Source organism: Malaclemys terrapin, chromosome 24 (genome assembly GCF_027887155.1).
Source record: "Malaclemys terrapin pileata isolate rMalTer1 chromosome 24, rMalTer1.hap1, whole genome shotgun sequence".
Taxonomy (NCBI): Eukaryota; Metazoa; Chordata; order Testudines; family Emydidae; genus Malaclemys; species Malaclemys terrapin.
Window position 1 is genome coordinate 12,249,349 of NC_071528.1, and position 14,555 is coordinate 12,263,903.

Sequence of the window (14,555 nt, forward strand, 5' to 3'; positions counted from 1 at the left end):
AGCCAAATCCCCCTAGAAAAGGGGGGAGTTTGGATTTCACACTGTGATTGCAGAGCAATTTGGTAAAGGTCCCTGGTTACGCTGCCACTTATATAGAATCTATATATATATATTAACTTATGTTGATGAGATACTAAAAATGCTCCACTCTCTTTTTTTTTTTTTTTTTTTCCAAAACGAAAGAGGTAGAGATTCTGCCGTAATGACTCTCCCATTGATACTGCAGGCGAAGCTCTATAGCATAGTAAAGTTAGGAAATATGGGATATGCCCCAAGGTCTGCCACTGATTAGTTTTATATACCTTTGGGCAAGTTAGTTCAGTCCTCTCTTTCAACCCCTGTAGAAAGGGAAGAAAAATTCTTACTCAGCTTTGTAAACTACTTTGAGATCTATGGATTAAAAGCTGCTATGTACAGGACTGGATCCTACAATGGGATCCACCCACACAGATCCTCATGCCTGTGTAGAATCCCACTGCAGTCAGATGGACTTCATATAGCTAGATTCCTTGGCAGGATCAGCTCCAGAGTACAAATAATTGTTAGTCACTTGAAGAAAAGTCAATATCTGATTACTATTAAACATAGTGATTTGAATGACAGAAATGAAGCGATACCAGTTCTGGGTTACTAGTTTCACCTTCTTGGAAAAGACTGACAGTAATGAAGTAAAATTTTGTTTATTATGAAATGCCAACAATTATGACTGGCCATTAAGAAAATACATCTGTTAAACAACTTTTGAACTGAATTACAGAATTTGACTACTGACTCTAATCCTCTACAGACTATGGTTATCACACAGAGGAAAATAGCTGCTACAAAACTTTTCAGTGCTATTAACTGCATTTGAGAGGTTGGTAACTTACTAAAACACATTCAGAACTTCTTAAATGTAAGAATTTCTTCCTCATTTAGAAAAATAAGAATTGATCTAAACACTTATGTATAAAACATTCTGATTAGCTATAGATTATTAGCTGGCAACTACTGGTGATCTTTCATCATTCTTCTTCATTCCCAAAGCCAACTCCACCTGTTTATCTTTTTATTGTAAAGAGAGACAGATAAATTACACATTAGACCACAAGCTTGGTTTACAACAGGATCAATTTCTCCCCGCCCTATCCCAACTGAACATACCTGTAATTCTCAGCCAGGATATTCAAACACAGGTTTTTTCAACATTAACATTACTGAGCTAATTCAGTAGAACATTAACAATGTTTTAAATCCAGGATTCAGATTTAATTCAGTAAATAGAATGTAAGAATTAATTATATGCTTGGTCTTTTTATTGATGGAAGTCCTTCATGTTGAAAATGAAGGTGGTGGTCAATTTAACAACAAAACTTTGTAAGTACTTTGGGCAATCTGCTGAGAAGAGGGGTTCCCTCGCTACCTATACTAACTACTGTCATTTTAAACTACTCCAAAATGGATTTAAAACATACTTATACCAAAATAGGCACAGCAGAAATCAAACTGGTAACTCTTATTTCATGGACTTTTTTTCAGATCCTTTAACTTGCTGGACAATGACTTTCATCATTTTCTCCATTTTGGTTTTTGTCAGTGATTTTCTACAGTACCATATTTGGTCCCATATGCAGCACAAAGGTTTAGGAGATAAGTAAAATGGATCGCGGTCATGATGCATATCCAATGGCCTTCTCTTAGCATACTCCTTATAGTCCCTGACTGGACAGTTGCCTGGATTATCAGGTTTGGCATAAATACATAGAACTGACTCTTCTGTGCTTGCCTGTGTGTTCCGATCATCTTTCCACTCCAAGTACTCTAATCCCTCCTTGTTCTTTTTTAACACAATCTGCCCCCACCACAGATTTGGTGTCTGACTGTGTGTGTTTGTCCCAAAGCCTCGGATGATGTTTACAAGCATTAGGTGCAGAAATCCTTCGGGATGCATTCGACTCAGTATGCCCTTTTTACGAAGATCCTCTACATCTTTATCTGTCAGGTTTTCCAAAATATTCCAATCTCTCTCCCTCTCCTTCCGTGCTAGATTCTGGCATTTTACTTTTAAAGCTTCCTGAGATGCTGTGAACTCAAGCCCTTTAATCACATTATACTCGTATTTGTGTTCCTTGAGGTATCTGTCTATACTGCTCTGAAAGAAGAATAAAGAGTTGGCGGAAAACTCTGTGCCATTCTGTTTCCTGACTCTAGTATAGAAAGAGGCGAGGTAATTATCAAGGTCTGCAGGTGGCAGTGTGAAGATCTCACGCGTTTCAGAAGGACAATGTGACGCCAACCAGTCTCTGAACATTTTTATATCACCAATATTACGAATTCTCTTACTCTCCGACTTCTTCAATGTCTCTAAAAGATAAGAGACAACTCTGTGGACAGAAAGAACTACAGAGGCTATCAAAGGCGATGCAGAGCCATATTCACCTTCCTTTTTAAAGCATTCAAACATTCTTGGACTATTATGATCCTGCTCCCTTTAAGTTTTGTGTGATCGCATCCTCCCACCCATCCCACTGTTTTGTTCACCTGTTGCATCCTGTCTGACACCTCAACTGTAAGTTCTCTGGTGTAGGGAACTGTCATCTTTGTTATTTTTCTGTGCAGTGCCTAGTGGTTTGAGCATTGGCCTGCTAAACCCAGGGTTGTGAGTTCAATCCTTGAGGGGGCCACTTAGGGATCTAGGGCAAAATTAGTACTTGGTCCTGCTAGTGAAGGCAGGGGGCTGGACTCGATGACCTTTCAAGGTCCCTTCCAATTCTCGGAGATGGGATATCTCCATTAATTTAATTTAAATTTTAATTTTACAGTAGGGTCCTGATCCTTGATTGGCATTCCTAGGTGCTAACATATCAAATATTTAAAAACTCATCATTCAAGGGGAGCAGGCTTAGGCCTTAATGAAATTTTATACCACTCACTGAAATTATGAAATTCATCCCTATACAGTGAGACATCTTAAGTTATATGCCACACTTAGGACCTCAAAATAGAGCTTAAGGTGGACTTGTAATTTGTGTGTTGGGAAGGGGGTGAATTTCACCCTGTATGATCTAAAAATTGAGGCCTAAGGCCACAATCTGCAGCTCTTCCTTATGGAACTAGTCACATTACTAAGGATTGCATGATTGGACCTGAAATGTGGACTCTGAAACTGGAGCAATCCAAAAAGGGATAGTGTGTATAAAAATTCCTCAATTTGCAACTATTGTCATGTATATACGTTTATAGTTAAATAAGGCACAGCAGCGAGTCAAATTGTGTTCTGTTATGCTCAGGCAGTCCCCGGAAAATCAATGGAACCTGGCCTGTGTGCAGACCTCAGGATTTGGCACAATATTAAGCTGCACTCATTTTACATGTTGGATGTGCTGCACAAGCCGTTAAGCAGAATACACTTCAAAGTGGTCTCCAGCACAGACGCTTCTTTATTAAAAAGGAGCTCTAGACCTGAAACATAAATGTCAGCTGAAAGTTAGCTCTAGGGGCTGAGAATCAGGAAAAGCCCACCTGTTTAAAACGGAACAAGTAAAAATATCTCTTAAAAAGGATTGCCAGGATTCCAGAGGGGTTCTTCTCAGATTGTTATGAGGTTGTCACATCTCTATAGTTCCATATAGCCTAGGAAGAGAATCACTTAGGGTGAAATTCGTCCCTAGGCAGAGGGCTATCCCAAGGTCTATGCATTGCCTAACCCCTCAAGGTGGGATGTAAATGGCTTGTAGAGTAAGGCGAGGGAAAGCAATCTCAAGAAATGGTGGAGATTTTATCGGCACTCATGGGAGTGGGTATCCCTGCCATTAGCTACACAGGCATACATCCTAGGGGGCTTATTGGAACGCTGTTGCTGTTGGATCTTTAGGTAGCACTTGGCAAGGAGGCCTTTTCTTTCAGATAGAGACCTCACCACAGTCACCCTCACCTTTCCTACCTAACCTTCAAGCTGGATTACTGGTAATGTGCTCGGAGGAGGACACCTTGTTTAAGACCATTTGGGAACAGCAGCTAGTACAGAACGTAGCTGCCAACCTACTGAGTGGCATTTCTATATGTAGCACGCTACACCGCTCAGCCCCATTGATTACACTGGCTACACAGTGGTTTTCAGATGAAGTTTAAGGTGGGTTTTCAAACCTGGGCAGCCTTAAATGGTTTGTGCTCCCACCTACCTTTCTCTCTCCTCCTATGACTTCACTTCCCACAGCCCAGGTATGATTGCTTCAGGGTATGCTGCAAAGGTCCATGTGCTCTCCTGTGGGTTTTTTCCAGGTGTGAAGAGGTGGGTGCTGAGTGGGGTTCTGAAGCTGATGGCTGTGAATGTCTCTTGTTGGTAGTGAGTCATTTGGTACATGATTTTTGGTTTCATTACTATTGTTTCTGCACAGAGAGTATGGATCTAGAAACCTAAATATTGCTGCTCCTTTTTTACAAAAACTATTGCATGGTCTACTTGAAGAAATAAATGGATTGTAAATCAATGAACACTGAGACTGCAAGCTAAGGCTGAAATTAAGATAAAATGGCTTATGACTCATTGTTCAGCAAAAACAATTCTTGCATAAATGTCCCCAGGTGAATTTACAGCGGCTGTTGATGAGATACACTATCAAGTCAATTTCAAAAATACTCTAACAATATATTCACCAAGTGTAGTCATGCTGCAGATTTTTAGTTTTGTAAGGGCTTGTCTAAACAAACACCCTACCTTAATCCAAATTCACTCTCAAGAGTAGACAAGCCTTAAAACACTATTCCAGTACTTTGTTCAGTCAAGGGAGAATTATATCCAATCTTCTGCATCACAGAATCTTACAGCAGCTTTTTTCTGTCTTTAATGTACTAGACAATTTAGCAATATGGACATCTACCCCCAAGTGGATGAACTGAGAATCATTCAGGCATGTCATAAGCACTAATAATGGTAGAGCTAAAGACTATGTTTATTTTAGCTCAAGTGGCTGGGGATCTGTAACTCAAGAACTATCCATGTTCTATCATGGCTTGCTGTCACTGTGACATCTCAACAGTCACAATGTGCAGTTTACTGGCAACCATGAAATCCTAAGGGGCTCTGGATCTGCCACAAAATCTACATATACATTTATTAAGCACCACCCCGAATTTTCATATTGCTCTTGATGGCCATCAGTCAGGTAGACGGAGTCATCGCACCAAACAATTGTGGAAAATTAAACCTACAATCCCGACTTTTGGGACTGTTTGTCTGAACATTCAAAAGATGGCTCTATATTTGCACCTGCATTTTTGCATGCATAAAAATCATTTGCATAAAGATCAGGTAGACATCCAGCTGCCTGATATTTTATGTGAAGCACCGTTTGCAAGCAACAAAAAAATCAGATGCAAATTTATTCGCTCTACTGAATCCTCTTTAAAAACTTGGCCCTTTGCTGCTGCTTTGATGTTTTTAATCACTAAATTAAATCAGTATGTGTGTAACTGGCACTAAAAATCCATTAGCCACACCTATGCTAAAATCACAATTGTGTTCTGGTTCACTTCTAAAATGAATCAGATCCATTTATTAATGGTTCCCAATATTTGGCAAGAAGGACAGTTTGTTTAACAGTTTATACATACTCTGTACATCATCCATTTTCTTCTTGAACAAGGCAGTAACTGTCTTAAAAGCTACTATAATCACATGCCACATTTTAGGTATTCATCAAAGAGCATATTCTTATGAGGAATCTTATGACATTGTCTCATGTGAAAATGTGCTCTATGCTGACACATGGCATGAACGGCAAGAAGTGAATTTATTTTACAAATAAAAAAGTCTGTCCATTTTTAGTTACCAAAAAATGTTAAAATCCCAAATTATAACAGGATACACAAGATATAAAACTTTTAAATTAATTGCTTTAATATCTTTAGCGCTTTTAAGAAAAAGGGTAAAATTCTGGGCTCATTGAAGTCGATGGGAATTTCGCTACTTATTTCAATGGAGCCAGAATTCCCTTGCAGTTACTACACTAAATTGTTTTAAAGATCAGTTCCTCTTTCTCTTTCCTGGGGAAACCTGAGTTCATACTCCTGGTTACAGCTTATTGCAGGGACCACATCTGAAGAGGTACAGTATGTGGTGCTATTGTGGTAAAATCAAAGTCTAAAATGTTCCAACTTAGGTGGCTAGCTTTAGCAACCCAAATGTATATTATAGGGCATCTAAATAAGTGGCTTGATCTTCAGAAGTGCCGATTGCTAAAGGCTCCTATTATGTCCGTGGGAGATTAGGGTGTTCAGGATCTCTGGCAATCAGGTGTTTTTATTTAGGTGCTCAGATATGGATTTAGGTGGCTAAATGGAGCCACCCAAATTGTAATATTCTGGCTAAAAGAGACATATACTAAAAAAAAAAAAAAAACACCCAGGAATAAAACTCCAGAAATTCTTACTTTTGTTTGAAGCCACAGGCAGACTGTCCTCAGAGTTTTCATTCTCCAGAGTAGGCAGGGCTAAAGAATTTGCAGCATTCGGTGGTCCTGGCTGTTTGTTCTCCTCGGTAGGTATTTCAGCACGATTCCCAGCTAGTCCCATTCCTGATGTGGTGCATACAGACTGGCACAGCTGGAGCTGCTGATGGACAGCTCCAGTGAGTGCAGTGTCATAGAAAGCCAAGATTGGGGGGGGCTCAAACTGGGCCTTTGTTTCCATGCTGGAGACAGGAAATGGCTTCAACTGTTCTTTGGATGGTGTTGATTCACAGGAATTCCCTGCTTTAGAGGTTTTGCTTTTGGACTTTGTAGGATGAAAAGCTGTTAACTTCAAGCAGTTGCTTTCCAGGCTCCTATGATGGCTGTCTTCTAAAGTCGCCTGTAAACAGGGAATGACTGCAGCCTTTTCTTTAAAGACAGAAACTGATGTCTGGATGGCTGCTCGTTTGCTAATGACCTTACTATCTCCATGCATTTGCAGTTCCTCCTCAGCAGATGCTTCTTTATTCTGGAATACTCTTTCAGAATCACAATTACTTCTGCGTAGTTGGTCTCCTGTATCTGTTTCAAATTCTTCTTCATCAGAGATGTCTTGCAGGTCCTCCCTGCTTTCTGGCTCTTCATTACCGTGGTCAGTTCTGGCATGATAGTCAGTTGATGGAAGACTCCGCTCCACAGCAAAGCATGACCTCATGGAGTAGCTGTCATTCTGAGGAACTACTCCACTCTGCTCTTCTTTTGTCATTGTTGTATCAGAGATTACACAGAATGCATCCTCTTTCTTGCGCATTATTTCGGGGGACCTGCTGCATGATCCCAGGTTAACTGAGTCAGCTTTCTTTTTTTCAGAAGGTGAGGCTCCCCTGTACTTCTTTTCACTTAAATTATGTTCCATTGACCAGGAGTCATAGCTTCGGGACCTCTTTTTCCGTTCTGCAGCTTCCTCCCTTTCCTCCTGGCTTTTGAAGTATAATGCCCCACAGGGCCAGTGATATGCATGTCCAGATTCACATATCCACAAAACAGAATTGTCCCTGGTGGGATGTCCCATATTCTGTATAATTTCCAAGCTTGGGATTTGACTGCATATAGTTCCATGAGTATGTGCCCAAGTCACTAAATTAGATAGATCCATGGCAACTGAGCTGACATTGTTGTACATGTCATCACAAACGTTCTCGTTCTGCAAAAGGGTTAGAATTATCTTAAGATACGTAAGAAAAACAGGATGATTTTAGCAACAGTTAATGGGAGCTGTTTTCAACCCGATCTATTTAAATTTTAAATATTAGAATAATTAGCTTGACAAAACTTGTGAAACTTTTCAAATTATTTGTTTGAACAGTTTCTTTGCTCAGCTATAAGAGATGGAAGGGAATTTGTGGATGTATTTATTAACTTATTTGATGAATTTCACAATAGATACAACATACAACTTGCACATGTATCCTATGATCTGAGCAAACTTACAGCTGAGGGGATCTTATACAATGAAATGGGAATTCTGAATGGAAGATGCATGTATTGGGTGAAACCATTCAGGTTAGCATTCAGCCAGTTTGCCATCCTGAAAATAATTATACCCACTCAAAACTAAAAAATAATTTATCAATCATCCCCCATGCATCACAGTGTTCAGTGGCCCTGTACAATAACTTCATAATTGATTTATATAATATGTATCTAATAAAACAAACTCAAAACTACTCACAAGGATAAACAGCAGGGAATTTTTACATAAGAAAAAGGGCAAAGGATTTTTTTTTTTGAGTTCACATAAGTATATATTTAAGCAAACACAGTTGAATGTGCAATAATCGATGAGGTCATTTAACGTGTACTCACCATGCTGCTGTTTTTATTTGATGGAATATGCTTTCAATGGGAATTCAAGGGATAAATGTCTCCATATATTTAAGTAGTCCTTTCTTTCACAGAACCTAAAATAAGTATCATATATATTTTTATTTTTTTTATTTTTGGAGGCAAGTTCCATTCCATTAAACTTTTCAATATTCATTGAGCACAAACTAAATGGTCCCAGTCTTGCAAAGACTTCACTTATGTGAGCAGTACCATTGAGCTTAATGCCAATTTAAAGGGAAACAAAATATTAATTATGAAAACAGAAGTTTTAAAATGTAAACGTTCTTCGGGACTACTGGAAACCTGACCACAATAGCACTGTGATGGGTCTTGTTTAATTCTTCAAGCGGAGGGAAAAAAAGCAGAACGAAATAAAAACGGTGAAAAGCAAATTAAATTTTAATAATTTAACTTTTAATAAAGTTGCTAGCTACACAAGTGAGGCATTTTCTGTGTAATTCCTATTTATCCCAATAGACTTAAAAGTTGCACCTGTCTATACATAGGCTCTTTTGAAACTCCTAGCCTTAATTAATTAACACCTGTGGGATGGAGAAGACCATCAGTCAAAGTTACTGTTAGTATGTACGTGGTGGTAGAGTCAAGAGCAGCGGTTCTCAAACTCTGGGTCAGGACCCCAAAGTGGGTCATGACCCTGTTTTAAAGGGGTCGCCAGGACTGGTGTTAGACTTTCCTGGAGCTGAAGCCAAAGCCCTGACCTCACTGCTCGGGGCCAAAGCTGAAGCTGAGCCCTACCACCAAGGGCAGAAGCCCAAGAGCTTCAGCCCTGCGCAATGGGGCTCAGGCTATAGGCCCCCCACTTGGGGCTGAAGTCCTTGGGCTTCGGGTTTGGCCCCTCCCTCTCACCCAGGGTGGTGGGGCTCAGGCTTCACTCCCTCCTCCTGGGATCATGTAATTTTTGTTGTCAGAAGGGGGTCACAGTGCAATGAAGTTGGAGAACCCCTGGTCAAGAGGGTTTATTCAGGAAGAGTCTGTCTTCATGTACTCCTTCTTGCCTACAATGGCTCTCCCAGACCTGAAGAGGAGCTCTATGTAAACTTGTCTCTCTCACCAACAGAAGTTGACCCAAAAAACAATATTCCCTTACCTACCTTGTCTCTACAATGGCTTCAGACAGCTACCCATCTACCCACGCTTAGGGGGAGAAACAAGAGCTGTTTGCTTTGATGTTCTACCTCTGGCCCCTTGCTGAGCTCACTGGCCTGGTTTTGGGCAGCAGGGCAAACAGAGCTGAAAAACTGACATCAAGGAGTATTGGCTGGATAAAGGTAACGCCCGCTCTAGGGTGTTTGGGGGCTGTTCAGGGGAACAAACCTGCACAGACACACACCCGCTGGGGGGCTGAAGATGGTAAGCTGTCCTAGGTTCACGATGGGTGGTCAGAATGGTAAGCCTCTAGGTAAGTCAGGTGTCTGTATAGACTATTTTACAAAACCTCTTTCTCTGATGCTTGGTTCCTCCTGCAAAGATTAAACAATACTTTGGGGTCAGAACGCGGCGTGGTCACTGTTTTCCCCAGTGATCAGACTCCTGAAGGGGTACCGAACCCAGTCGGACTTGCTGGGTAAGCATGTGCGGAGTACAGTAGCCCAGGGCCTGGTCTGAAAGCAGCAGAATTGCATGATTCCACTGCACGCAAGTGAAAGGCGTGAGACCTGACAGCTGCGGGTGTGCCCTTAGAGAGGGTTCAGAGATGCAGCTAGCCCTGTAGTTGTGACACCCTGTACCCATAAAAAGCAGGTAGTTGGAGGGGGCTGGGGGAGCCAGGGCCTCTGTGGGGAGGGGTTGGCAGAGACAGACAGAGGAACTGGGAACGGGGGAAAACTGGAAGGAGCCTGGGGCATCCGGGGGAGGTGAGAGGGTTACCAGGAGAGTGACCCTGGATGTGGGGGGGGGAGATCCTGCCCCTGCTCCCCCTTTTCAACCTGTTCCCTCCCCACTCGCTGCCTGGCCCCAGCCTCCTCCCTTCTGCCCCTCACCTCCCTCGCAGGGGCAGATGCTGCCCTGCCAGCCTCCTGCACCTCCACACTGGCTTGGCTGGCTCCAGCCCAGGGAAGCGGTGGGAGAGGAGGCCAGCTCAGATGCTTGCAATTCCTCTGTCACAGCAGCCCCTGGCAGCCAGGAGGAGGAACTGAGGGGGAGATCACTGAGCCCAGCTGCAAGCCATTCCAGCAGGTTTCTGGGGAGGCACCATTGGAGCTGCCACATGGGATGGATGTCATGCTGTTGGCCTGAGATTTGGCACAGACTGGGAACAGATGAGTGATAGCAGTGCGGGCTTCCCCACAATACCCTGCAAATGTGCCTCAGGCATGACCTGAAGGGAGCCCATGGAAGATGAGAGGCCTCTCCCTTGGGACTGCCCAGCAAGGGGCTTGTTAGTGCTGGCGAGGATGAGCGTTCTGTGATATATGGGCACCTGTCCACTGGGAACTCAACTGAGATCTACCAAACTCCTAACACATTTTTCCAAATCCTATGGGGCCAAGCCCCTCAGAAGAGTGAGTAATAGATACACATTTTACCAATCTACAACTTCCAAATAACTTGGTTTTGATGCTCTTGCCGTGTAAGGCTCTGAACTGGCAAGGCACTGAAGCGCACTTTTAAAGTTAAGCATGTGCTTAAGTCCCAGTGATTCAAAAATTAAGCATGTGCTTTGCTGAATTCGGGTTCAGGGCCTAAATGAGGGTGAGATCAAAAACAGTGAGAAGTTTTAAAAGCCCATCATCACAAGAGGGAAGAAGGCTTTAAAAATGGCCTAAAACAATTAATCAAAAATAACGAGGGAGATCTTGTTCCAGACGATGGGGACTAGGGTTAATAACTAAATGACAAATACCTGAGAGGAGCATTGAATGAATTTGCAGCAGCTCAGCAAGGTAACTACAGTTCTAACAGGAAGGGAAACAAAAGTGCCAGTGATGCTTGTCTGCACCTCCCCAGCACTCGGGTCACATAACAGGGTGTCCCATTTAAAGAGACCGTGCCAGGTCAAATTCTCTCTTGCCAAGTTTATTTTATCGCCTAACAGGGAGTGGGTAATAGTCAGGAGAACACTTCCTGCTTAGGAGTGAAAAGTCCTGTATGTTAGCAATGCTGTATCATTGCCCCACTGGGTCCCCTTGTAAACAAATGTGTCTCACTAGTGTGTCTCCCCAGCTTTTCCTATTGATGGCTTTCCAAGGATGATAGGGATAGCTTTAGCCTGGAATGCTGTTTCTAACAGGATGTTGCCTATGCTGGGCATTTGAACCACATGTAAGGCTAAGATTTTCAAAGGTGCTTGAGGGAGTTAGGTGCCCATTCCCACTAAAATTCTTTGGCTCCTTTGTAAAGTGCTGCCTAAAACATTTTAGCTGAAACCATGTTTAAACTGAGTCTTATACCACTTCAGCCAATACACTTTGAACCCCAGGCCTGTCTTAATTTAGGGCAGGCATTACATTGAGCCCACCATGATCCTTGTCCCATTCTTGCCTATGGGTCTGTTCCTGCTCCCATTGATGTCAGTGGGAGTTATGACACTGCCTTTAGTGAACAGTTTCCCCCTAAAGGGCTGCACTACCTGGACAGAGCAAAAGGAACTTTGGCATTTACAATTACTGTGGAACAAGGGTAATAAAAACAGAAGCTTTGCCTGGTCATAAAGCATGGAATTATTAACTTGGCAGCTGAACTTCTTGATTGCTATCATGTCCTTCTCAAAATTGGACCTTTTGATCTCTCTCTATCTGTAACATGTCTTCCTTTTCCTGATCTCTCCTGAAAAGCCTTTTCTTTTGATCCTTCGCTCCTAATAAAACTCCAGCGATCAGCTATAGTACCTTCAGAGTCCAGATCTGCTCTGACGTTCGTGTCAATCTGGAGTCACTCCATAGAAGTCAATGGGGTTACTCTGGATTTACACCAGTGTAACTGAGAGGAGAACTTTGCCTTAGCAGTTAAATATTTACTAAATAAGAATGAGTCAGATCCTCACCTGGTATAAATCAGCAAAGCTTCATCAAAGCCACTGGAGCCACACCAATGTACCTCAGATAAAGAGCTGGCCCAATGCCTATAATTTAAAAAAAAATCTTTATAAATAGCAGTTGCTGCTTCAGTATCTCTGTAACTGTGAATACTGGGGTATTTTAATGATATTCCAGCAAGCACTTCCATTTGATAATGGCCTTGAGAGCGTGAACAGGATATTCCAAAGTTGTAAGGTAAATGCTCTCTTCAGATGAAATGAGCAGGGGTTAAAACTACAAATTAAATAAATTCACCCTCACCAAGAAATGAATTTACATAAATAAAAAGAATTAACCTTCTTAAACAGCTATAAGATTCTGCTTTCTTACAGTCCTACTCTGAATAATTGAACAGTCAATATGTCAGGTTTTTATTTGATAACTCTTTTTCCACTCAGTATTAAAGATGGCTGAGTGTCCCCAGCAGCTGGGAGTGGATGACCTGGGATGGATCACTTGATGATTCCCTCTGAAGCACCTGGCATTGGTCTGACCCAGTATGACTGTTCTTATGTAAGATAATTTAGGCTTGGCATTTTCAAAGGGGCCTAAATGAGCTAGGCACCCAGCCTCTGTTGAATTTCAATACCAGTTTTGAAAATCTCACCCTTAAACATTTTTGGCCTAAATTTTCAAAAATGGCTAGTGATTTTGTGTGCGTGCCCAATTCAACACATTTCAAAGGGGACTGAATTTCACAGGGTAGGTGCTCAGTGCTTTCTGAAAATCTGTCTACTGCAAGGTACCTCAAAAACGGAGACACCCAAAATCACCAATCACTTGAAAATGTGAAACTATGATTTATCCCACTTTCAAAATTAGATGACAAAGTCATTATGGTTCATAATACCTCAAAGGTTCCTTGAAATCTCCTAAAACAGACTTATAGTTTCTTTATTTGGTTATGCTTCTTGCATTTGTACAGATCTTAGAAACCTCCTTAAGTGACATTTGCTTTGGTTTTAGTTCCTTTTCCCCCTCCTTTCCTAATAGTCTTGGTTCTGTTTCTCTTTTTGGTCTTTTATTGTCTATTTCACAGTTTTAGTTCAAGAGGCAGGAGCAGTTCCACCTCCTGACAGGACAAAACAGGAAACTGGAACAATCCTAGTAAGAAAAACCAGGATTTAGAGCACTGTCCACTTAGTCCTCTGAGGGACAGCAGGTTCTCACTGCATGTGCCAGCTTTGGGAGACACTCTGCTGGTAAGTGCTACTCCACAGAAACCTCATTATGTGATTTCATATATTTTCATAGAATCGGGCACTATTTTTTGTTTTTACTTCCTTCAGATCCCAGATCATCTTCCCCACAGTTGCCCTGAATTACATCTCCTCTCTCAAGTGCCTGTTACGGAGACACTATTCTTGCAGCATGACTAAGCTCCCTGAGGCAATTATTATTTATTATTATTACTTTTATTTTTTAAGTATGACAGACACTAAAAACAGATGTATGGGGGGAAATTAATTACAAAATATCCAATTTTTATCACACTGAGAAGGAGCATGAGGGAAATTGAAATTAATGGGAAACAAATTATGAAGCAGCTCGTCAAACATTTTTACTAAAAACTCCCAAATGTAGAAAATAACTTCAAGTCCTGATCCTGCAAACACTTACATATCTGAGTAACTCCAGGAATACGAGTAGTTGCACACGGGAACAACCTGTGTTATGTAAAGTTACATGCAAGTTTGCAGAACTGGGGCCTTTTTTCTTCATAAGATTTTCTCTGGGCATTACTCTTGGCGTGTTAGGCCCCAATCCTGTACTGTACATGAGCGTACCTCCGCAGTGCTCATTGCAGGATCGGGGCCTTACTTTGTTCCTCAGACCCATATATGCAAATAGAATCATAGAACTGGAAGGGACCTCAAGAGGTCATCTAATCCAGTCCCCTGCACTCAAGGCAGGACCAAGTATTAGATCATCCCTGACAGGTGTCTGTCCAACCTGCTCTTAAAAATCCCCAATGATGGAGATTCCACAACCTCCCTAGGCAATTTATTCCAGTGCTTAACCACTCTGACAGTGAGGAAGTTTTTCCTAATGTCCAACCTAAACTGCCCTTGCTGCAATTTAAGCCTGTTGCTTCTTGTCCTATCCTCAGAGGTTAAGAAGAACCATTTTTCTCCCTCCTCCTTGTAACAGCCTTTTATGTACTTGAAATAATCCATCTTTCATCACTGAAGAACTGGGAGAG

General features: G+C 41.7%; 1 protein-coding gene across 3 annotated transcripts in view; it reads right to left on the minus strand.

Annotated features, from left to right (window-relative positions):
- Positions 1-664: 664 nt before the first annotated feature.
- Positions 665-14,555, minus strand: part of LOC128828837 (uncharacterized protein KIAA1958-like) — a 30,108-nt gene continuing 16,217 nt past the window's right edge. For 2 of the 3 annotated variants that reach the window (XM_054013813.1, XM_054013814.1), the window contains 4 exons: positions 12,319-12,396; positions 8,295-8,389; positions 6,411-7,632; positions 665-2,343 (listed from right to left, as the gene is read on the minus strand). In XM_054013813.1, the coding sequence (XP_053869788.1) occupies positions 1,496-2,343; positions 6,411-7,632; positions 8,295-8,297 (2,073 nt within the window). In that variant the 5' untranslated portion in view covers positions 8,298-8,389; positions 12,319-12,396 and the 3' untranslated portion in view covers positions 665-1,495. The remainder of the gene's footprint in view (positions 2,344-6,410; positions 7,633-8,294; positions 8,390-12,318; positions 12,397-14,555) is intronic. The other variant, XM_054013815.1, reaches the window with a different exon arrangement.